The 25,439-nt window shown below is 41.5% G+C and overlaps 2 protein-coding genes across 2 annotated transcripts in view; one reads left to right on the forward strand and one right to left on the reverse strand.

The window, feature by feature from the left end:
- RAB5A (RAB5A, member RAS oncogene family) overlaps positions 1-4,826 on the forward strand; it is a 33,830-nt gene extending 29,004 nt beyond the window's left edge. Inside the window, exon 6 of the mRNA XM_081105782.1 lies at positions 3,397-4,826. Within this exon, the coding sequence (XP_080961908.1) occupies positions 3,397-3,512 (116 nt within the window). The 3' untranslated portion in view covers positions 3,513-4,826. The remainder of the gene's footprint in view (positions 1-3,396) is intronic.
- Positions 4,827-5,033: 207 nt separating this feature from the next.
- PP2D1 (protein phosphatase 2C like domain containing 1) lies at positions 5,034-17,980 on the reverse strand (the record flags this gene model as incomplete). Its single annotated transcript, XM_081105548.1, has 2 exons — positions 15,781-17,980; positions 5,034-5,839 (listed from the first exon to the last, which is right to left on the reverse strand). Exons 1-2 carry the CDS (start codon positions 16,820-16,822, stop codon positions 5,034-5,036), a joined length of 1,848 nt encoding a protein of 615 aa, XP_080961674.1. The 5' UTR covers positions 16,823-17,980.
- Positions 17,981-25,439: the final 7,459 nt, after the last annotated feature.

Raw genomic sequence — 25,439 nt, forward strand, 5'->3', positions numbered from 1 at the left:
ACAATACACTCTTTTTATAAATGGGATGGGTGACACCCTGAACCACATCTGGAAAGTTAAAAGAAAACAAAATAGTAAGTCCTTTAAATCAGGCTGAACTTTAAAGCTTTCTGATGGTATTAAGACTACGGGGGGGGGGGGGGGGGGGGGGGAGGCGGGGGGGGCTGAATACCAGAGGAGTCATAATTTAATTTTTATTTTTTATTTAGAAGTACTAGTAAGGTCGTTTTTCCAGTCAGAAAGTAGCCTACATACTAGAACTTTCGATTACTGTTCTGAAATTAGAATGTTCTTCCCTTGAAATGGAAAGGCCATTTCTTTTACCAGATTATAACTTAAATCACACAGTACACTCATATTTTTACTTTGGTGACTTCCCAAAGGGAGTACACTTATTTCGTGGAAGAGTTTAAATTTATCATCTGCTTTTAATTTTATAAGGTTTTGAGTGGCTTCTTTTCTTGTTCATTTTCATTAACTTGATCTAGAATTTTTCTTTTCTCACAATCCTAATCAATTTAGGGACAGATTGGTAAGCTGGTTATCTATGTACAAAACAGATAGTATCAGTTTCACTTTGGTGACATTCAGTAAGATATAAGACAGGAGACAGCTTCTTTTGAAATCCCCAAAATGTGTTTTGGTTTATTATCACAGTAAAAATTAACCATTCTGGTTTATTTCCTTCAGCCTCCTGATTTCACTCATATCTAATTACAGGAAGCCCTGCTAAAGTGAAAATGGTCACTCAGTCAGAAACCTAACTTGACATAATTATAATAAAGTTTATAATGGTAGCCTATTCTTTGTCCTATGAAGCTTTGTGAATACAGCTGACTGGAAATGTATCGTTTTACTATCATTTACCCTACCATCTATACAGCAGTTCCTAGAGAAGTACCCTAAGGTGATGATGGCTTTTCTTCCCAAACCTTGATGTTCTGGCTTCCCGATCCATTGCCCAGCCCAGCATCTAGAATTATAGAGATTATTAATGCTGATGTGGAATATTACAACAAATAAAGGATAGAAGATCCAAGACACAATTAGGCGTTCATATTTTGAAGTAGAGCATGTTTCACTTTTGTGTAAGCTTAGCCAAAGCTAAGATTAAGTTAGAGTCTTACCATAGTAGTCCATTCCCAAGGTTGGTAGAGACCAGTGTGTCTAGCTACCCTTACAATCTGTACTCTTAAAGACATTTTATTATTTCATGAACCCAGCATATAAGGATCTTCAGATTCCAAGCAGCTGACATCTAATCAGCAGGTGCAGTGCTACAGAGAACAGCATTGTACCGATATAGCAGAGCTAAAGCTATAACTGCTTTGTTCAAATGAGGAAAGCCATGCTCATCTGTCTCAAAATTGGGAAATGGTTTTTGAGAGAGCCTCACTTGCATTAAGTAGAATTACTTATAAATCACATTAGTATTCTTACTCAGTTACAAGAAAGGAAAATGGTAGATATTTGAAGGGTAAAATCTGTGTAAGGTAGGAAGAAAATAGGAGATGTGATCTGTTATAATTTGGTAATAATTAGATTGCACAGCAGAGGACAAGTTCTGGGGTGATGGTAATGCTATTTGTTTATATCCTAACTTATTCCAAATGTGCTTGTAGCAGTCCAGAGAACATGGATAGAAGCTGAACTTTATAAACATTACTAGAGGCCCAGTACACAAATTTGTGCACTGGTGGGGTCCCTCAGTGGGGCCTGCAGGGATAGGCCGAAATCGGCAGTCTAACATCCCCTGAGGGATGTAAAAGCAGCAAGTGGCTGGGGAGGGGCTAGCGCCGCACGGCTCCAACTCATCCCGGCCCCACTGCACCTACCGTCACTGCAGCTCACCCACCATGATCCTGAGCCCAGCGTTTGGCACCTGTCCCGTCGGTCAGCTGAGCAGTGCTCCCACTGTGGGAGCACACTGACCACCAGGGGGCAGCTCCTGTGTTGTGTGTCTGCCCCCTGGTGGTCAGTGTGTGTCATAACAACTGGTCGCTTAGGTTTAGGCCCCGTGCACAAAAATTTGTGCACTGGCGGGGGAGGGGGGTGTCCCTCAGCCCGACCTGTGCCCTCTCACAGTCTGGGACCCCTCGGGAGATAACCACCTCCTGGCTTAGGCCCGCTCCCCGGGTCGCACACAGCAGGCCTGATCCCGCAGTTGGGGCAGGCGGCAGATGGCAGGCCCTGCCCCGCTAGCCTGCAGTATGCAAATTTAATGGCCATCTTTGTTGGGTTAATTTGCATACTCTTCTGATTGGCTGGTGGGCGTAGCGAATGTATGGTCAATTAGCATCTTTGTCTTTTATTAGTGTAGATTGGCTGTCAATTAAATAATAGAGATGTTAATGATTTTGAAGTGAATCTACATAAAGATTTCATATAGCTTTAGTGTTGTTGTTTTTTGTTTTTTTATTTTTATTTAGAGAATACTTTATTAGTTTCTGTAATCAAACCCATGTAGATTAAGACCTTACATATTTAATACAGTGCGATGCTCCTGTACAAATGGAAAAAATTATGTTGAATGTTTCTAGACCAATATGGCTGTTAATTTCTGTACAATGCCAACCCAACACAGTACAACTGGGATAGTTTTTCCAAAGTTGACAGCACAGCTAAAGTTTCCAACAATTCAAACTATATATATATACACACACACACACACATACACACTAGCGGCCTCGTGCACAAAAATTTGTGCTCTCGGGGCTGGCGGGGTCCTTCAGTTCGGCCTGTGCCCTCTCACAGTCTGGGATCCCTCTTGGGATGTCCATCTGCTGGCTTAAGCCCGCTCCCTGGGGGGATTGGGCCTAAGCTGGCAGTCAGACATCCCTCTGGCAGCCCGGGAGCTCTCAGGGGATGTCCACTTGCCAGCGGGGAGCAGGTCTAGCTGCAGTCGGACATCCTTAGCGCTGCTGAGGAGGCGGGAGAGGCTCCCACCACCACCACTGTACTGGCAGCCATCAGCCTGGCTTGTGGCTGAGCAGAGCTCCCCCTATTTTACATTCACAGAGGTATAATACAGTACTGCCCTACATCTATAATACTAGAGATACAATTAAAAAGGTGTTGTTTGAGACTTGATTCCGTTTTCTCAGCAGAGGCCCCAAGGGTGGGACGACAGCTCTGGGAAGAAGTGTTAAGTTTTAATTGTGTGTCAGCAACTGGTCCCCATTTTATCCTTCCATCAACTCACTGAACTCCATCAGGACCGAGTGACTAATGTTTTGATACTTAGTTGATACTCAATAAACATTTGAAAAGCAAATGAACATATGGTTATGTGACACTTTGGGGTAATCTAATTAGAAAGGAAGATTATCAGTAAGAAGATTAACATTCTAGTATGAATATTCTAATTGTGTTTTGTTTTAATACTTTATTTCTCAGCTAAAAAGTTGCCAAAGAATGAACCACAGAATCCAGGAGCAAATTCTGCCAGGGGAAGAGGAGTAGACCTTACTGAACCCACACAGCCAACCAGGAGTCAGTGTTGTAGTAACTAAGCCTCCAGTTTGAACTAGCTGGAATAGTCTTCTGCTTCCTAAATGTAATAACCGTGGAATTGGAGCATTTAACCAGCTCAGTATGACTTCCAAAAAGAAGAGACTTATGATAGAGTCAAGTTTCTAATACAGAATTATTTTAAGTGTTTTGAACTTAATTTTTAATGACATGCATGTGACCCTCTGACTAACGTTTCAGCAGTAGAAGGGGGAAATGAGAGCTATGTATACTTGTTTCCTTGGAAGGTTAGGAAGAATCATTTCTCATCACCAGGGATATAGGCAAATGACTATCTGAACCCACAGTTAACCAGCCAGTTCTAAGAAAGAGATTTCGAACTTAATTTGAGCCTTTCAGAAACACTCTTTTTTTTTTAAGAAGGTTCTAAAGATATTTATGCTTAGCTGTAGTATTTAGGCAGCCAGTAATTTCTCTTAGTATCCGTATTTAAAGTGTACATTCCACATTTAAACAAATTAGCCGCAAGAAAACAGTCCCACATATGGGGGTGGGGGGGAGGGTGGAATGAACATTAGTGGCATCTAAATTGTAGCCAATCCTGTTATTTTTTTAAATGGGGTAAAAAAAAAAAAAAGCCAATTGTAACCTCATCTTGTTTTAGGAATATGTAAACTGATAAAATGCATCTTAATGAGTAGTGTTCCCTTCAAAGGTGAGCTCTTCAACAAAAGTGAAACAAACCAGGTGTCTGTGATTTCTGTTTAATCACTGCAGGCCATTTTATCGGTTTTGTTTAGGGGCATGGAGGTCCAGGGCTTTGTTCCCTTTGGGCATAATATAGTCAATGCACTAACAATTATGTACATTCAGACTTGATTATTTTAAATTCGATCTTCAGCTGTACTGTAAATAGGGTACTGCACTGTAGTCTCCATATGTTCCTCTTCTGTAATATTTAAGAGTTGCTTAAAAGCATACAAAATGTACAGTTACTAAAACAGCTAATTTTTTCCTTCTCGCCCCCTTTCAAAGGAAGGGGCTTCAGAACCGTAATAACCAATGTACCAGTAATTTGTAGCATAAGTATTGCGATATGTTAGTAATAATCTTGCAGCCTTATTTTCCAAAGTTTGTTTATTTTGATCAATTCAGTATATTGCACTAATTGTTTTAGGTATTTTCATTATATGAAATCTACCATGTGTCAGAGATGATTTTAATCTATTTAAGTGTTGAACTGCTAGCAGAACTTGTACATTTACAGTAATTCAAAATTAGTAAAGAAAACAGTTCACCAGTGTTTAGTTTTATATTGAGGTGCTCAGGTTGGAATAAAGTGGTATAAAAAGCAAGCACTGGTTTTTCTCTTTTTTTTTTTTAATGGAGCAGTGAACATATATAAATGGTATTATGTTACTCAAAAATCTGTCTTTATATTTTCTTTACTACATTCTTAAAAATGATTTGTGTGGTATTGATGTATTATCCTAATATCTGGTTCATTGCAGAGTTGAAGAGTCTTCCTATTTTTGTATTCTGGATAATCAGAACTTTATCTTTCATTTCAGAAACTGACATTCACTTCCATTGAGAAGTATTACCATAACTGTAATGTTATCTCTGGAGCCAGCCACTAAAGCAGCATGTACAAGTCCGTGGCTGATATACTCGGCTGCCGCTTCATAGATACCCTTGGTGCATTTTGGTTCTTTTCCACTTGAATCTTTTGGCACACCGTCTACATGGGTTGGCCTGTCAGTTGCTTTCTCACTGCAAGTACCAGAATTAGTCATTTCTGGTAGAAATGTTTGTGTATTTTTAGGACCATGAGTGAAATATTTAGAAGATTTTACATCAGACAAATTTTCTTTTGAATTTGTACTTGACACACGTTCTTCAGATTTACGCTGAAACAATGTGTGGGTATTACTTGTTGATTCAGTAGCGTTTGATTCATTGATTGGGAGTAACAGAGGCTTTTTGGATGATGATTCTTTTTGGATGTTTAAAGAGTGTGTTTCTTCATACATTTGAAACATTGTTATTGCCAATGCAGTGACTTCCTTTTTATCCAGAACTTCCCAGAGTCCATTAGTAGCTAAGATAAGGAATTGACATAAGTCATCTATCGGGACAGACAGAGTTTGAGGTACCGGGATGATGAATTTTTTCAGTTTGGGATTTCCATGAAATCCGAGTCCTCGTGTGGTTTTTATTTGCCCTTCTAGGAGTCCATGTGGTTCATTGGAACTAACTGCCGCTCCATTCTGAAGTACTCTTCTTTTTTCCTTTTTGCTTCTCAGAGTGTGTTCTTTGGTTAGGCGAAAGCCTTTCCCATTTCTGCATAAGAGTGCTTGTACATTACCTAAAAGATTATTAGAGAAAGTTGATCCCAGCGACTTAATAACCAATTGTATCAAAGTATGCTGTTAACTTTAGTAATTCTGTGTTTCAATGCATAAACAAAGTAAGCCATTTTAAAATATTTTTAAATGTATAAATTGGTATCATTGGATGATTTACAGTAATTCAAACTGAGAGGCCAGTTTATTCCTACTTTTAAAGCAATTTAGTGTTAAAATACTGCATTTAGTATTTAAAAAACTAAAATTACAGACTCTGAAAAATCAAATGTTTTATGAAAACACTTCCAAATGTTACTTACTTTGTAGAGCCAAAAGTTGAACTTTTTTATAACCAATATATATTCCATAGAGCAGACATTTCTAAATGTTTAAATAAATGCCTTCTGTTTAAAAACAAATTTTGATTTTTTTAAAAGTGGAATTTGCTGGTTTTATAACTAGTAATGTTAAAAACTAAAATACAGGTAGGTATGCGTGATGAAAAAAAATTAGAATATGACTGTTAATGTCAGTCTTGTTAGGTTCCTGATGTGTGTGGCTAAAAAGAAATTAAATCACAGCCTTATGAAGAAAAAAATACGTGTTATTAATGTATTAAATGGATAATAGCCAACATGAAATTAAACCCTTTGATTGTAACCTGAAATCCTAAAAGTTGATTATAGTTTGTTCATCATTCAGATGAACCTGTTATGTGTGCACCATTGAAATCTTAAGAAACTAAACAGATAGAGGGATGGTTGTATAACCAATACTTTTTTTGATTTATTAAAAGGTTTGTTAGGAAAATTGATTTTCCCCATGTTTTTAGGGACACAATTGTATATTCAGGCATAGGCAGTTTTTCTTTATGGAATTTTTAAGGGTTTTTAAATTATTCTGAGATGGGGTTAATGATGTTTTGAGAATGAATTCCTGGAATAATGAAAATCTACAATAGGATATTCTGATTTCATACATGGAGCTGCAGGAATTCAAGTGTAATTCTTTTTTTTTTAATTTCTCATCTGAGAATATGTTTTTAGCTGATTTTAGAGGGAAGGGAGAGAGAGAGAAACTGATCGGTTGCCTCCAGTACCCACCCTGACCAGGAATCAAACCTGTGACCTTTTGGTGTACGGGACAGCTCTCCAAACAGCTGAGCTACACTGACCAGGAATCCCTCGGGGGTTTTTTTAAGTAAATGAATTTACCTTTCAGGAGGCAGAGGTCCACAACCTAGTATGATTGGACAGAGTATAAGTTAGTGAAGAATTGGTATCTGGCATAGACTGAGCTTATTGCCTCGTTTACATAATGGGAATTGTTAAAATATCTTGAGTTAATGGGACCAAAAGATGCAGATGTATATGGAAAATGTTTTAGAAATCTAAGAACTGTATAAATGATGATCCTAATAGCAGGACTTCTTATATTTTGTAGAAGGGTTTATTAATATTTTATATTAATAGGTCTTTGCTGCTGATTATTCTACTTAGGTGTGCAGGGTTAATTGTTTTATTTCCTGGACCTTAGGTTGCATATGCTGTCAGCTGCAAATGGGGTTGTTGAAAGTAGTTGACTGTTAAAGCTAAAAGAATAGAATAATGAATAAAAAGCCCCAAGGAAGATGGAAAATGAGTAAGATTTTAAAATAGCACTGTATGTCCATGTATCTGCAAAACTGAAGGAAGAGAGAAGCAAGTCATGACAGTATAAAAGGGGGGACAGATTGGCTTTCAAGAAAAGGCCCTGTACATTGTTTGAAGGATATGAGAATTAGCAGTGAATATAATGAAGACTTACACAAAAATTTTAATGAATCTGATTATAAATAAGAATTCAAAGTCTTAGACGTAAAGATAATTTTTTAGTAGCTGGAGAGATTGTGCCATTCAGAAAATGTTATCGGAACAAAGATGGAACAGGGTTACTGGGAGAGCGTCATGTTTAGGGGGATTAATCATATAGGGATTAAGAAGAACTGCTTTGAGATGTTACTTAAGCCTTTTTAAGATATCTTATATAATCAGGCATGGTATTCCATAGATAGAGGGCTGTGATGTAACTGCCTCCTGCAATTGCTGGGTGATCTCTGACTTGTGAAAAGGAAAAGTATTCTGTAAGTCAGAGTGACCTTGGAATTCTGAAAGGAATTCTATATCTGAATGGTCAAGATCAAGATTTTTTTTTCAGATAAAGCCAGCAAGGCTACTTACTGTTGAAGATAACAGGAAAGTTTTAAGGAAGAACTGGAGAAAAGAGGAAGAAAACTTAGGTAGTGGTAAGAAAAGGAAACATACCTAGGATGTAGGAGTGCCCTGGGATAAAAAGATGGCTTGTCTAGAAGAAACAGCATGGGGAAGTGGAAAGTCTTGGGAGCCTGACACACTTAAACTTGAGTCCCACTTTGTGTGACATTCATTAAGTCACTTCATTTAGCTAACAGTTTTCCACCTGCAGTTTTTTGTCAATGCTATTGTGAGGATTTAAGAAGGTACGTATATATAGATATTTCAGAGAGGAAAGGAGAGGGAGAGAAACAACGATGAGAAAGAATCTGATTGGCTCCCTCCTGCACGCCCCCTACTGGGGAAGGAACCTGCAACCCAGGCATGTGTCCTTGATGGGAATCGAACCTGGGACCCTTCAGTTTGAAGGCTGACACTCTATCCACTAAGCCATACCAGCTAGGGTAAGAAGGTACTTTTAATAAGTAGACACTTGATAAAGGTTTTTCCTTTGCCTTCTTTCCTCTTCACAGAACACAAGGAGCCTATCCAAAAATAAATTGAGATGAAGCTACATATCAGAACCATTTATTTAAAAATTGCAAGAAATGGGGGGTGGGGGAGGTCAGGGGATAGTCAAGGGCGGGGGAAAAAAAAAAGACACATATGTAATACCCTTTGTAATACTTTAAGCAATTAAAAAAAATTGCAAGAAAGTCTCTTATGAAATAGAATTATAGGCTTAAGGGAATAGGGAGCAATAACTGGGGAAATGAAGAAATAGTTATTGGGAAAAGAAAAAGCAATTGAAAAATAGCAAAGCTAAGGAAATTGACACACATGAAGTATACCTGAAATGGAAGCATAACAGAAGTGCATGTAAATGATGTTAGGGATTAAACAATCTATATCTAGTTTTTGTTAGGGACTCTTAATTTTGGCCAAAAAGGCTGAATTTATATGGGAGGACATCATGATGTGGAGCTACTTTTCCCTGGGTATTCGAAAGGTCCCCTGCTTCATTATGTAAAATGTGTGTACATGAAACTCACGTTCACCATTGTAAAGCTGGAGCCAGATAATATTTTACACATCAGTCAACTGTCAAGTATTTGTTGGATGTGTTCTCAGAATCAGGTTTGTATGTATGTGACCCACCACCAAGTTGGTCCTAAATCCAAAGAACAGTATCCTTATAAGATACCAGAAGAGTAAAAAGCCATGGGAAAATGGAAGCATAGATTGGAGTTTTGCAGCCTTGGGCCAAGCAGTACCTGTAGCCACTAGAAGCTGAAAGAGGCAAGCATTTTCCCTTAGAGCAGTGGTTCTCAACCTTCCTAATGCTGCGACCCTTTAATACAGTTCCTCATGTTGTGGTGACTCCCAATTTCATTGTTACAAATAGAACATAATTAAAGTATAGTGATTAATCACAAAAAGAATATGTAATTATATATGTGTTTTCCGATGGTCTTAGGTGACCCCTGTGAAAGGGTCGTTCGACCCCCAAAGGGGTCGCGACCCACAGGTTGAGAACTGCTGCCTTAGAGGCTTCAGAGGAAGTGTGGCTTGTCAACACCTTAATTTAGGTTTCTGGACTCCAGAACTTGTGATAGGAAACTAGATCACGGGGCATGCAAATAAGCAGAAAAAAACTACCCACAATTTAAAAAAAATAAAACTAAGAACTGACACAGATGTTGGGATTAGTAGACAAGAACATTAAAAGTTATAACAATACCATATGTTTAAAAAGTTAAGTAGAGCCCTAACCGGTTTGGCTCAGTGGATAGAGCGTCGGCCTACGGACTGAAAGGTCCCAGGTTCTATTCCGGTCAAGGGCATGTACCTTGGTTGCGGGCACATCCCCAGTAGGGGGTGTGCAAGAGGCAGCTAATGGATGTTTCTCTCTCATCGATGTTTCTAACTCTCTATCCCTCTCCCTTCCTCTCTGTAAAAAATCAATAAAATATAATAAAAAGTTGAGTACAGACATGGAAGATAATTTTTAAAATGCAAACTTGTAAAGATGAAAAATGTTAGCCCTGACCGGTGTGGCTCAGTTGGTTGGAGTGTCATTCTGTACCCTGAAAGGTGGCGCATTCAATTCCTAGTCAGGGCACGTACCCAAATTGTGGGTTCAATTTCCAGTTTGAGAGAGTCAGCCAATTGATGTTTCTCTCATATTGATATTTCTCTTCCTCTTTAAAATCAATAAAAATATATTGGGTGAAGATTAAATAAATAAAAATACAATGTTAAAAGTGAAAAATACACCCTAGTCAGTTTGGCTCAGTGGATAGAACGTTGGCCTGAGGACCAAAGTTCTGCTTAAGGCAATGCTTCTCAACCTTGGCTGCACATTAGAATCACCTGGGAATCTTTTAAATCCTGATTTCTGGGCCTCATCCTCCAGAAATTCTTTGTTATGGGGTGGGGCCACAACATTAGCAACAAAGCAACAGAATTTTCGGAGGATGAGGCCCAGAAATCCAGATTTTAAAAAGATTCCCAGGTGATTCTAATGTGCAGCCAAGGTTGAGAACCATTGGCTTAAGGGCACATACCTCAGTTGCAGGCTCCTGAGCTGGGCCCTGGTCAGAGCGTGTGCAGGAGGCAACCAATCGATGTGTTACATCGATATTTCTCTCAGTCTTTACCTCTCTCTTCCACTCTAAAAATCAATGGAAAAATATCCCTAGCTGCTTTGGCTCAGTAGATAGAGCATCAGCATGCAGACTGAAGGGTCCTGGGGTTCAATTCCAGTCAAGAGCACATGCCCGGGTTGCGGGCTCGATTCCCTGGTATGGGGGTGTGTGCAGAAGGCAGGTGATTCTCATCATTGATATCTCTCCCTCTCCCTCTCGGAAATCACTAAAAATATATATTAAAAAATACAATGGATATGATTAATGGCAAATTAGATGTTGCAGAAGAAAAAAAATGGTGATTTTGAAAACTAACAAAATCTAAAGAACATTATGGAGATTTTGGACAGTTTCAATTGGCCTAAAGTACATCATTGAAATTCCTTAAGGAGAGGAGAAAACTAAGAGAAAAAATTTGAGGTGCACCACAATTTTGCTTAAAACCAATGATAAAACCTTTAAACCATCAGTCAGGGAAGGGAAAGACACATAGACAGGAATAGTGGTAATAGAAGATTTCTCATAAATAATGCAAGCCATAAAGACCCAGCGATTCCACTCCTGGGAATATATCCAAAGAACCTGAAACAATTCAAAAGAATATATGCACCCCTATGTTCACTGCAGCATTATTTACAATAGCCAAGATTTTGAAACAGACCAAGTGCCCATCAGTAGATGAGTGGATAAAAAAGCTGTGGTACATTTGTAGAATGAAATACTATTCAGCCATAAAGAAGAAGGAAAGCTTACCTTTTATGGATGAGGGACCTGGAGAGTATTATGCTAAGTGAAATAACCCAGTCAGATAAATACAACTACCATGTTGTCAGGGCTAGCCTGACAGGTTGAGCCGGGCTGAGGCAGGAAGGTGGGAATTTTAGTATATGTGCTGCCGAAGCGAGCACAGGAAGGTGGGAATTGAGAAAATAAAGAAAGACAGGAAAGTGGGATCGGGAGGACTACAGCTCTCGAGGAACTGAAGCAGGTTTATTAGCCACACAATCTTGTTTATACACAAGACACTGAATAGGAGGTCAAGAGGAATGTATTCTTTGTTCCTCTTAATCTCTAAGGGAGAGACAGCAGAAGGACAAGTTCTCAGTACAGCATATCTCAGTAAATAGTTACCGACTTCTTGGTAAGCTTTGAAAGGCTGTTCTCATTCTACTGATAATCGCCATCCTAACAAGTCTGGGAAAACTGTGGGTAAGGTCCCAGCCTTGCTAGCCCCTTCAGGTGCAAGGACCTTGCCAGCTTAAATCTGACCCCCAACACCATGTGATTTCACTTATATGTGGGCTATAATGAACATAATAAACCAGCAACATATAGCTATCAGAGAGGAGGTGGGTTGGGAGTCTGGGTGAAAAAGGTGAAGGAGTTAAGAAAAAAGAAAGAAGACTCAGACACAGAAAAAATAAAATACCTTCACAGCAAAAAAAAAAAAGGGGTGGGGGGGTGGGGATGTAAGCCAGAAGACAGTGAAAAGAAAAATAAATCCTAGTCGTAACACTGAAAAGAAAAAACCCTGTCAATCCAGAATTCTATGCCAAATAAATACATCTTTGAAAAACACAAATGTAAATAGAGTCTTAGAATTTATCACCAGAAGACATTACAAAAACTATTAAAAGGTTTTCAAGCAGGCCCAGTCGGCGTGGATCAGCGATTGAGTGTCAACCTATGAACCAGGAGGTCATGGTTTGATTCCCAGTCAGGGCACATACCCGGGTTGCGGGCTTGATCCCCAGTGTGGGGCGTGCAGGAGATGGCCCTTCAATGATTCTCTGTCATCACTGATGTTTCAGTCTTTCCCTCTCCCTTCTCTGAAATCAATAAAAATATAAATTTTTTTTTAAAGTTTTTCAAGCAGAAGGAATCTAAAACACAGGGTGTCCCCCAAAAATGTATACACACTTTAACAGCTGATTCTATTTCATTTTGAAAATGAAATGTATTTTAATAAACACTGTCTTTATAATTATTCAAAGTGTGTATACATTCTTGGGGACACCTGGTATATCAATTTGTCTTACTGAAATCTATTTTAAAAATAATTGAATGCTTAAACCAGAAAAGATGTTACATATAATATATATTGATAAAATGACAATACTCAAATTGTGCAGAATCAACACAATCTCAAAATATCAGGTAGATATTTTTGGGAAATTGATAAGCTGATCTTGAAATACTTCATAAACCTATGAGGAATAAAGTAAATTTTAAAAGCATCAAGAAAAATTATAAAATGAATTATAAATGAGAAGTGATAAGAATAAAAAAATCAGGAATATCAGTTGGGAAGTATCTTTTCACATGTACAAAATCAGTTATTTAATGGCTTCATCACTGCCCTCACGTTTCATTATAAAGTGAGGTGTTTTTATTTTAATTCCAGAGTTGTGATGACACAGGTATTTTAAAATTTCAAACAAGACAAATGAATTCCCTTGCTACAATTATAGATCTTGTTTTATAAAATAAAAAATATGTTCTTAATAAATTTATGTGAACATTTATTTTTTTATAGCCCATTTAAATTATCTTCTTTACAGACACCTTGATGCAGAATAAAGTTTTTCATCAATTATCTTCTTTTAGGAACACTTCTGTAGTGTAAGTCATGACCTCCCTTTCACAAGTTGAATGTTTTTCCTGTATTTTTGTTTCTGTTAAAATCAGGGATGCCTAAGTAAAACAGTGTAACACACTTATATATAAGCCTCAAAATTAGCCATATAGTAAACTAGACATTTAATGATCTTATCTACTTGACTATCTCTTAATTTTTCCTTTAATTTTGCAAGAACCCTGATATCTAATGATATTTTCTAATAAAGGTCCCAAGTCCAGGAATATGGGACAGTTCTCACTTGGGTCTGAAATCTAAAAACTCTCTGCCCAATGGAGGAGGCCTGCTCTGAAGCACTTTGGAATCTCAGGGTAGAGCCTGAGAAATGACAATGACTTCGAGGAAATTGCACTGCACTTGGTTCTTGGTGTTGCTTAATCTGGAGTTCTCATTTGGGGCTCAGAACCTGAACTAGATCAGAAACAGGCTGACTTCCAAGACCTTGACATTGTAATGGTCTTTGTGATTATCTGGCCCTAGTTCAGAGCCATCTCTCTCACTGAGGCCCAGCCTCCTCAGCCTCTGGAAGCAATCCCCTCCAGAGGCAGAATTATTTCCATTCTATTACCTCTGAGACCTTGAACAAATGATCTCACTTCGCCAAGCTTCCATTTTCTCATCTGGACAAGTGGGTTAACAAAACTTAGATATAGGGGGTGGGGGAAAGAACAGATACTTAAGGGTACAAACTTGGAATGAGTGGTAAGTAAGTCCTAGAGATCTAATGCACAGTATAGGGAATGGAGAAAACAGTATTGCATTATAGTCATCAGACTTGTTGAGAGACTACGAGACCTTAATTATTCCAACCACTAAAAAGAAATAGTTATGCAATGTGATACAGGTGTTAATTATTGCTACAATGGCAACCATATTACAATATATAAGTGTACCACTTTAACATATTATACACCTTAAACTTGCACCAATGTTATACATCAAATATATATTTGTAATATATTTTTTATTGATTTCACAGAGGAAGGGAGAGGGAGAAAGAAACATCAATGATGAGAGAGCATCATTGATTGGCTGCCTCCTGCATGCCCCCCATTGGGGATCGAGCCTGCAATCCCGGCATTTGCCCTTGACTGAAATCAAACCCAGGACCCTTCAGTCCACAAGCCAACGCTCTATCCACTGAACCAAACCAGCCAGGGCAAATATATCTTTTTAAATGCTGTGCATTTAGATGTGTTTGTTGTTTGTTTGTTTGTTTTTTAAATATAGGGAGAGAGAGAAACATCAATGATGAGAATCATTGATTGGTTGCCTCCTGCACACCCCCTGCTGGGGATGGAGCCCGAAACCTGGGCATGTGCCCTTCCTTGACCGGAATCAAACCTGGGACCCTTCAGTCCACACACAGGCCGATGCTCTATCCACTGAGCCAAACCACAGGGTCATCAAATATATTTTTAAATAAAAACCCCCAGCAGTTAGATATCAGGGTTTTTGTAAGGCTAAATGAGAAATTATTTAGTATTTAACAAGCAGACTCTATCAATAATAATTATATCCATGAATGGGGTGGTGGAATCCTGAACATCTCATGAAACTGCATGTAACTCAGATTCACTTCACTAAAATGGTTTTACTCCTGTGCTTTTCCTTTCGGCAAGCTCCTAAACTGGAACTTTAGCACCAAATGTCAAAAGAATGGCTTCCTGAAATAAAAGTAAAAGAATACAGTAAATATTTGAGAAAACATGCCATAAAATTGAGGCATGCTCTATTGTTTTCTCTGAGATGAAATGGATGCTACTTGGCCAGTGAGCACAGGAGTGCCCTATTGCAAATGTATTAGTTATCAGAATAAATGACCAATATACCAACTGAACAATTATACTAACAATAGTCAAAGTATTTTCCATTCTTCTGAAAAAGGAGTGTGAGAAACGTTTTTTGTTTCACTCAGAACTTAACAAATGTATTTGCTTTGCCTTTATTAACTGCTGTATTGCTGCCCACTTAGAAAGTTTAATGTTTTGGTGACATTATTTCATATATGTGCCTCCTTGGAAAAGAATTACAATTGCACAACCGGTGTGGCTCAGTGGTTGAGCATTGACCTATGAACCAGGAAGTCATGATTCGATTCCCAGTCAGGGCACATGCCTAGGTTGCAGGCTTGATCCCCAGTGTGAGACATGCAGAAAGCAGCCAATCAACAATTCCCTCTCATCACTGATATATCTATCTCTCCCTCTCCCTTCCTCTGTGAAATCAATATTAATATATTTTAAAAATAAACAGAAAAGAATTACAATGATTTGTGTGCCTGTCATCTGCATGTAAACTGGTTATTGGTCATTTCTTAATTGGTCAATGCAATATTAGGCATTAATAAGTCACTAAATAATTCTGGAAACATAAGAGGTCTTGCTGCCAGGAATTTAAAAAAAAAAATGTTAAGGTATAACCTGGCACTTCAGTGTACCTACCAGTGTATGCAATATGTAGTTCTCCAGAAATTATTTGTGGCAAGTTCTCGGAAGGTAACCTCTCTGGCAAACCATCATGGTCAATGGGTCTCTGATTCTTCTCGTCATGGGAACTTGTGATTTTGCCTTCCAATATACAGGCAACTGCAGAACAGCCACTCCATCGAACCCTGGATACTTCTTGCCTTCCAAGACGTAAAAGCCTATCCATTCTCCAAAATGCTTTGGCAAAGGCTTTGTGTATGCTCTCATGCTCACACCATGATTCTTTTGTTTGTTTGCTTACAGAGAAGAGGCTTTCTAGAGCGATGTACTCTTCCCTAAACACTGTCTGGAAGGAATTGATTAATTTTTGCTCTTCGGGGGTCATTTGGTAGGATGGATCAAATCTGGAAAGCTGATGGAGAAGTAAAACTGGGAGTTCCTTGGATGTGAAGTCTGCTGCTGATGGACCATGATGTCCATCAAACAAACCGAAGAAACACACATTCGGTTTACTGCCAAAATGATTCACAACAGTAAATTTATCATTCATGTGCACTTTCCATGTAGAATTCTTGTCATTGCAAATGGCTGCTCCTTTAATTAATAGATGGCGGATTTTTTGTGAATAGATGGAACTGTTGGGAATGTTGTCCATAATCTTATAGTACGCTGGTATTTGTTTCTTCCAAAGTAGTTCTAAAGCATTATTCAAGCTGTCTAGGCCTTTTTCAGAATATGTAGAAGATGACAGTAGTTTAGTAATGGTAAACTTTCTCTTACTAGAAATCGCTAAGCGTGTTGGTTTAAGTCCACTCCTCCATTCAAGACCCAGTGCAGCGAGAGCTTCATGTTGCCTTTTGTGTAGGAAAAATCCAGTTAGGTCAATTTCCTTCTTGCATATGGAACAGGGGATTGTGATCACTTTATCACGGAGCTGCTGCTCTTGCTCGTCTGCAGCATAACATAATGGTCTTTCCTCCTTCCTTCTAAAATGCTTTCTTCTCCATAAAACTAGGAATTCCGCTTCTGAATCAAATTTTTTCATATTCCATTTCATCACTCTCCAAACTAATCTGCAAGCAAGAGGAAAGATATTTATGTGCCAGGAATGATGCAGACCCTTATCTTTGCAATTTACTTTGGTTCCTCATGATTTTATCTAGACTTAGAATTGAATATTGATGCATCTTTCTGTGATTGCAAAAAAAAAAAAAAGAGAACAAACCACACACATAGGAAATATTGAATAAATTGGTGATTGACCTGTGTGTGACTGAATAAAATTAGGCAAAATCTCCACAAAGTCAGCTTGACATCTAAGAACAAATACTTAGAGAAATCAGCACAATATTTAATCCCAGGCATCTGGAGGTACGTACTTAAGACTTAGGAATTTGATTTCAAAATATGAGCATACTTACTTTCATGCTCTATTTTGTCTTGCTTAAAAACACTTTTGTCCTAATTAAAGGGTTTGCAAAAAAATGAATGGGAGATGCCAAAACCAGACTGATGGTAAGAACAGAATTTTTTAGGACCACAATGGGCAAGAGGTACGGGCTGAGAAAAGGAAAGAAAGCTGTGGAGCTGCATGATAAATTTCTGGAGAGCTGACACCTTCCTATCAGAAGCATCTAGAACAGTATTCAGCACATGGGGACATTTTTATCCATTTTATGCACAATTCCTAGGGCATGGAATCTTTGCAAGGGCCTATGGAAATGTTAGAGACCCCCCAAAAAAAATGCTTTGGTTATAAAATATTTTAAAATCCGAAACATCAAAGATAGTGGCTTTAAATGCTTATGAAATGTGGCATTTTGAAAATTAGATAACTTCAACTCAATTCATACATAAATTATATTTGATATGAGTACATTTAATGTATTAGATATGATGAAGGGTAGGGCCTACAAAAATAATGCCTGGAGCCCATAGAGACTTAAAGCATTCTAGGCATCATAACAGGTATTTAAGAATGTTGATGGCTGAGATAAGAAATGAGCCCATTTAGCTCTGGCTGGTGTGGCTCAGTTGGTTCAGGATCCTCCCATGCAGTGAAAGGTCGCTGGTTTGATTCCCGGTCAGAGCACATGTCTGGGTTGCTGGTTCATTCCCCAATAGGGAACATGCAGTAGGAGGTAGCCAATCCATGTTTCTCACATCAATCTCTCTCGCTCTCGCTCTCGCTCTCAATCTCGTTCTCGCTCTCTCTCAAATCAATAAAAATATATTTTAAAAATGATATGCTAAAAAAAGAAATGAGCCCTAACCTGTTTGGCTCAGTGGATAGAGCATCGGCCTGCAGACTCAAGGGTCCCAGGTTTGATTCCGGTCAAGGGCATGTACCTTGGTTGTGGGCACATCCCCAGTAGGGGGTGTGCAGGAGGCAGCTGATCGATGTTTCTCTCTCATTGATGTTTCTAACTCTCTATCCCTCTCCCTTCCTCTCTGTAAAAAATCAATAAAATATATTTTAAAAAAAAGAAATGAGCCCTTTTAGTAATAATGACAAAATAATTTTTATATAATAATAAAAGTGCCCTAGCCAATTTGGCTCAGTGGATAGAGTGTTGGCCTGTGGATTGAACGGTCCTGGGTTTGATTCCAGTCAAGGGCACATGCCCAGGTTGAGGGCTCAATCCCCAGTAGGGGGTGTGCAGGAGGCAGCTGATCACTAATTGTCTCTCATCATCAATGTTTCTTTCCTTCTCCCTTCTTCTCTGAAATCAATAGAAATACATATATACACACACACACACTAGAGGCCCGGTGCACAAAAATTTGTGCACTGGGGGGGGAGAGGGGGTCCCTCAGCCCGGCCTGTGCCCTCTTGCAGTCTGGGACCCCTCGGGAGATAACGACCTGCTGGCTTAGGCCTGCTCCTGGGTGGCAGAGGGCAGGCCCAATCCCTAGGTGCAGCCCCTGGTCGGGCTCAGAGCAGGGCCGATTGGGGAGTTGGGGCGTTGCCCCCTGTCATGCACAGTGCAGGGCGGATCGGGAGGTTTCGATGCCACCCTCAGTCACACTCAAGGCAGGGGTTGTGGCACCACCCCCTGTCACACACACAGCAGAGCCAATCAGGGGGGTTGGGGCTCCGTACCCTGTCACGCACAGAGCAGGGTCGATCAGGGGGTTGGGGCTCCGTAACCTGTCACGCACAGAGCAGGGCTGATCAGGGGGTTAAGGAGCTCCCCCCTGTCACGCACAGAGCAGGGCCCATCAGGGGGTTGATGAGCTCCACCCTGTCACTCACAGAGTAGGGCCAATAGGGGAGTTGGGACACCGCCCCCTGTCACACACAGAACAGGGTGGATCAGGGGGTTGGGGCGCCACACCCTGTCACACTCAGGGCAGGGCCAATGGGGAGGTTATGACTCTACCCCATCACACACAGAGCAGAGCCCGTGGGGGGGCGGGGGGTTTGGGGCTCCGCCCTCTATCACCCATAGAGCAGGGCCGATCAGAGGGTTGGGGCGCCGCCACTGTCACACTCAGGGCAGGGCCAATGGGGAGGTTATGGCTCTACCCCATCACACACAGAGCAGGGCCCGTGGGGGGTGGGGGGGCTTGGGGCGCCGCACCCTGTCACACACAGAGCAGGGCCGATCAGGGGGTTGGGGAACCGCACCCTGTCACACACAGAGCCGCAAGGCGATCAGGGAGTTGGGGAGCTCCCCCCTATCAGGCACAGAGCAGGGCTGATCAGGGGGTTGGGGTGCCTTCCCCTGTCATGAACAGAGCAGGGCGGATAGGGAGGTTGTGGCCCCGCCCTCTGTCACACACAGAGCCGCAGGGTGATCAGGGGGTTTGGGCGCTGCCCCCGTCACGCTGATCCCGGTGCCAGGAGGCCTCGCTGCTCCGCTGATCCCGGTGCTGGGAGGCATATTACCCTTTTACCATATAGGATAGAGGCCTGGTGCACGGGTGGGGGCCGGCTGGGTTGCCCTGAAGGGTGTTCTGGATCAGGGTGAGGGTCCCGCTTGGGTGCCTGGCCTGTCTGGGTGAGGGGATGATGGCTGTTTGCATCTGGTCACACCCCCTTCAGGGTGGAGGTCCCCACTGGGGTGCCTGGCCAGTCTGAGTGAGGGGCTGAGGGCTGTTTTCAGGCTGGCGGGTGACTGAAGCTCCCAACCGCTTCTTTTTTTCTTTTTTCTTTTTTTTATTCTGGGCCAGCTTTAGCTCTGAGGCTTGGCTCCAGCTCTTGGGCCTCAGCTGCTGAAAGCAGGTATCTGGTTTGTTTGGGTTCTATAATCGAAACACTGTTTCAACTCCAGCTCTGAGATCCCGGCTGGCTGAAAGCAGGGATCTGCGTTTGTTCTATAATTGAAACAATGTTGAGGTCCTGCTGGCTGAAGCCCGGCTGGCTGAAAGCAGGTCTTTGGGGTTTTGTTTTGCTTCTATATTTGTAACAATGTCTCAAACTGCAAGCTCGAGACGTGACACCAATTTGCATATTTCTCTTTTTTTAGTGTAGATATATATAGATATAGATATAGATATAGATATAGATCCTATCTAATAAAAAAGAAACATGGCAATTAGCCGAACCTCCGCTAACCTCTCCATTGGCTAGTCAGGGCGATATGCAAATTAACTGCCAGCCAAGATGGTGGCCGGCAGCCAGGCAGCTTGAAGCGAACATGAGGCTTGCTTGCTTCAGTGACGGAGGAAGCCAACTTTCCCCGCCTGCCGCTGCCGGCTTCTGAGCTTGCAGTTTGAGACATTGTTACAAATATAGAAGCTAAACAAAACCCCAGAAACCTTCTTTCAGCCAGCCGGGATCTCAGAGCTGGAGTTGAAACAGTGTTTCGATTATAGAACCCAAACAAACCAGATACCTGCTTTCAGCAGCAGAGGCCTCAGGGCTGGAGCCAGAGCTAAAGCTGGCCCAGAATTTAAAAAAAAAAGAAAAAAAGGAGCGGTTGGGAGCTTCAGTCACCCGCCAGCCTGAAAACAGCCCTCAGCCCCTCACCCAGACTGGCCAGGCACCCCAGTGGGGACTCCCACCCTGAAGGGGGTGTGACCAGCTGCAAACAGCCATCATCCCCTCATCCAGGCTGGCCAGGCACCCCAGTGGGGACCTCCACCCTGAAGGGGGTGTGACCAGCTGCAAACAGCCATCAGCCCCTCACCCAGGCTGGCCAGGCACCCAAGCAGGACCCCCACCCTGATCCAGAACACCCTTCAGGGCAACCCAGCCGGCCCCCACCCATGCACCAGGCCTCTATCCTATATGGTAAAAGGGTAATATGCCTCCTAGCACCGGGATCAGCGGAGCCGCGAGGCCTCCCGGCACCCTGATCAGCGTGACAGGGGGCAGCGCCCAAACCTCCTGATTGGCCCTCTTTGTGCGTCACAGGGGGTGGCGCTGCAACCTCCCCATCGACCCTGCCTTGAGTGTGACTGGGGGTGGCATCGCAACCTCCCGATCCGCCCTGCTCTGTGCATGACAGGGGGTGGTGCCCCAACTCCCCAATCAGCCTTGCTCTAAGCCCGACCAGGGACTGCACCTAGGGATTGGGCCTGCCCTCTGCCACCCAGGAGCAGGCCTAAGCCAGCAGGTCGTTATCTCCCGTGGGGTCCCAGACTGCGAGAGGGCACAGGCCGGGCTGAGGGACCCCCCTCCTCCCCGAGTGCACAAATTTTTGTGCACTGGGCCTCTAGTGTATATATATATAATTGATTTTATTTTACAGAGAGGAAGGGAGAGGGAAAGAGAGTTAGAAACATCAATGAGAGAGAAACATCGATCAGAAGCCTCCTGCACACCTCCTACTGCGGATGTTCCCTCAACCAAGGTACATGCCCTTGAACGGAATCGAACCTGGGGCCTTTCAATCCACAGGCTGATGCTCTATCCACTGAGCCAAACCAGTTAGGGCTAGGAATATATTTTAAACATTTAATAAAAGCAATGCATAATCATTTTTTAAGTTCAATGCAGAAGGATACAAAGTAGAAATATCAGCATATTAGTGAGCCTTCCTGACTCTGCCTAATCAATGGAAAATTTTAAAATTACATAAAAATTGAGAGAAGAATAAAATAAGCTCCCATATACCCATCACCAGTTTTAACCATTATCAATGTTTTTTCACTTATTTTATCTAAGTCCTCCTCCACTTTATTTTATTTTATTCTATTTCTTTAATTTTCTGGAGAAATTTAAAGCCAATCCCCAAATTATATTACTCATAAATACTTCAGTCTCATCAACAAATTTGATCAGCATCCATTCACTTCTTTAATCAGTACCAGCTACTGTTCATGGTACAGAAGATGCACAGATAGCTTGTGTCCTGCCTTTGAAGCTATAGGGGCAAGATTTGAAGGGCTGTCCAGATGATCATACAAAGGATTAAACAGGTCAGGTGGAGCTTAGGACTGTCCCATGACAGTACCTACCAGTGGCCTAACCCTTGATCTAGCCAGGAATGGCATTAGGAGACATGAGAAGCTGACCTAGAAAAACTCACAATTGAGAGAAATCAGGGAGATGTCCAAAATAAATCCCAGGGAAATACCAGTTCATAGCAGCAGGAAGAAGACCTAGCAAAGGAAATGGAAAGGTAAGTGGAGAAGCAGGGGAAGAGATTGGAAGCCGGCAAGCTTTTAAGCTCTTCTGACCAAAATGTATATTAAATATTTTAATTGCTATTATTTGGTGATATGCAATTAAATGATACCATTTTTTTCCTGAGCCTTGATGAACTGCTGGAGCAATATATAAGGCATCCTAATATTATTTTTATAAATATATTTTATTGGTTTTTTACAGAGAGGAAGGGAGAGGGATAGAGAGTTAGAAACATCAATGAGAGAGAAACATCAATCAGTTGCCTCCTGCACACTCCCTACTGGGGATGTGCTCACAACCAAGGTACATACCCTTGACCAGAATCGAACCTGGGACCCTTGAGTCCGCAGGCCGACGCTCTATCCACTGAGCCAAACCAGCTAGGGCCTAATATTATTTTTTAAAATGTATTTTTATTGATTTTAGAGAGGAAGGAAGAGGGAGAGAGAGATAGAAACATCAATGATGAGAGAGAATCATTGATTGGCTGCTTCCTGCACACCCCCCATGAGGGATTGAACCTGCAACCTGGGCAGGTACCCTGACCAGGAATTGAACTGTGACCACCTGGTTCATAGGCTGACACTCAACCACTGAGCCATGCCAGCCAGACCCTAATATTATTTTTTTTTTTACCTCAACTCAAACTTTTATATCAGAACTTTATTTTTCAGCATATAAAGGATAGCCAGTATACGTTTATCTCTCACATGGAGTCATTCTTAGAGCATAATGTGTCATTTATATGTTCATTCATTCATTCAACAATTTCTTGAGTTTCTGCAATATTCCAGGTACTGATTTCTTTTCTGAGGGTACAGGAGTGAACAAAATAGGCATGGACTGAGAAGATGCTCATATTCTGATATGAGAGACAGAAAATAAATAAAGGACACATGTAAACATATATCAGATAGAGGTAAGTACTGTTTTGAAAAATATAGGTTCAGAGTACAAAGAGGAATGGAAGCCATTTTTGCATAAGGTAATCAAAGGAAGCTATCCCTGTTTCATGTACACAGTCTAACAGGGAGCCTAGGTTTATTTGATTACTAAGAAAGTGAAGGTAGCCCTAACCGGTTTGGCTCAGTGGCTAGAACGTCGGCCTGAGGACTGAAAGGTCCCAGGTTCGATTCTGGTCAAGGGCATGTACCTGGGTTGCGGGCACATCTCCAGTGGAAAATGTGCAGGAGGCAGCTGATCGATGTTTCTCTCTCGTCGATGTTTCTAACTCTCTATCTCTCTCCCTTCTTCTCTGTAAAAAATCAATAAAATATATTTAAAAAAAGAAAAAAAGAAAGTGAAGGTAAAAGAATATTGCAAATATAATTGTTCATTGATTACATTTGTTACTCAGTAAAAATGAAGTTTACCTGAAAGGACTCATTTTCGTTTCCTTCGTTACCATTGTTACCTTTCCGTGCCCTATCGTTGTCACCTTTCCCTAGCTTCTATTCCTCCAACTTGGGTGTTGATGCAGTGGTAATAATGGAAAGGTGATGGCAATGGTGTGGGCTCCACTGAATTGATGTGTGGAATGTTTACTACATCACCTAGAACCTCAGTCAGAACCCACTTTATGAGTTAAGCAGTTGGGTCACAAAGTGTATTAACAAACTACTCTTCGAATTTCTGAAAGAAGGATTGTTCATTATGTCTGCATAATGAGATAAAAACGAAATAAGCAGAGTGACTATCAAGTAAACTTTCGTGTTGTTTTTTTCTTCTTCTAAGTTGTGGTACTTTCAAAATAGTGATTCCAGAAGGCCCTTCTCCTCCTCCTCCTCCTCCTCTCCTTCCTCCTCCTCCTCCTCCTCCCCTTCCTCCTCCTCCTCCTCCTCCTCCTCCTCCTCCTCCTCCTCCTCCTCCTCCTCCTCCTCCTCCTCCTCCTCCTCTGTGGGGAAACTGTTTATTGCCTTCACTATCTGATAAGCATAGACAGAGCACTTCCAGAAACCCCCGAAGGCTGGGTGCCTTTGAAGCCCTAGCAAAGCCCAGAGCTAGGCAGCCACCTCTGTTTGTCCAGACAGTGGTAGCTGAAACTACTCCCCCATTTATTATTATGTAAATCCTTGCTGATGGGCTAGTCTGCTTGTTACTAGGGGGTCACCTGCCTAGGGCTATGCTATGGGTGCATCCCAGATCAATAAAAGCTTGGTGAGGCCTGAGCACAGAGAGGAGAAGTCCTTCGGGACTTGCCGCCTGGTCCCCCAGTATTGCAAAATTATCTCGTGTCTTTTTCTCTCATTTGCTGTGCGGCTCCTCTTTCAGATACCGAACCCTACTCCACTCGAGTCGTGGAAGGAAAAACACTCAACACTCCTCCTTATCTTCCTCCTCCTCCCACTCCTCCTCCTTTTTTCTTTTATTGATTTCAGAGAGGAAGAGAGAGATAGAAACATCAATGATGAGAGAAAATCATTGACTGGCGGCCTCCTGCATGTCCCCGGCTGGGATCCAGCCTGCACCCAAGCATGTGCCCTGACCAGGAATTGAACTGTGACCTTCTGGCCTGTAAAGGCTCTTCTTAATATACAAATTGCCTTCCCACTGACATATCTCTCAGGGTGTCTCAGGCCATCTCTCCCACCTTCCCTATAAGACTGCCCAATCCATCTTGCTGTTCCAAGTCCCTACCTGAAAGTTATAGACATTTTTCTTTTTCTTTGATATATTTCTTTATTGATATCAGAGAGGAAGGGAGAAAGACAGAGAGATAGAAACATCAATGATGAGAAAGGATCATTGATTGCTGCCTCCTGCACGCCCCCTACTGGGGATTGAGCCTGCAACCCAGGCATGTGACCTTGGCCATAATTGAACCTGGGACCGTTCAGTCCACAAGCTAATGCTCTATCCACTGAGCCAAGCCGGCTAGGGCTGGACTTCTTGTTTCTTGAGCCTGCCTTCACTCCTGGCCAATACCTTCAGTCTGTAGGTTCTTAATCTGGAGCTGCCTTCCACTCTCTCACCCCAGGTTAAATTAGAACTGGAGTCCTAAATCAGCTTTCTTGCACATTGAAGACATTTAGACAACCTCAAGTGCTTACTGGAATCTCCATGGGGGTGTATCACAGTCAATTCAAAGTCAACA

Source organism: Myotis nattereri (genome assembly GCF_964212035.1).
Source record: "Myotis nattereri genome assembly, chromosome: 14".
Lineage (NCBI taxonomy): Eukaryota > Metazoa > Chordata > Mammalia > Chiroptera > Vespertilionidae > Myotis > Myotis nattereri.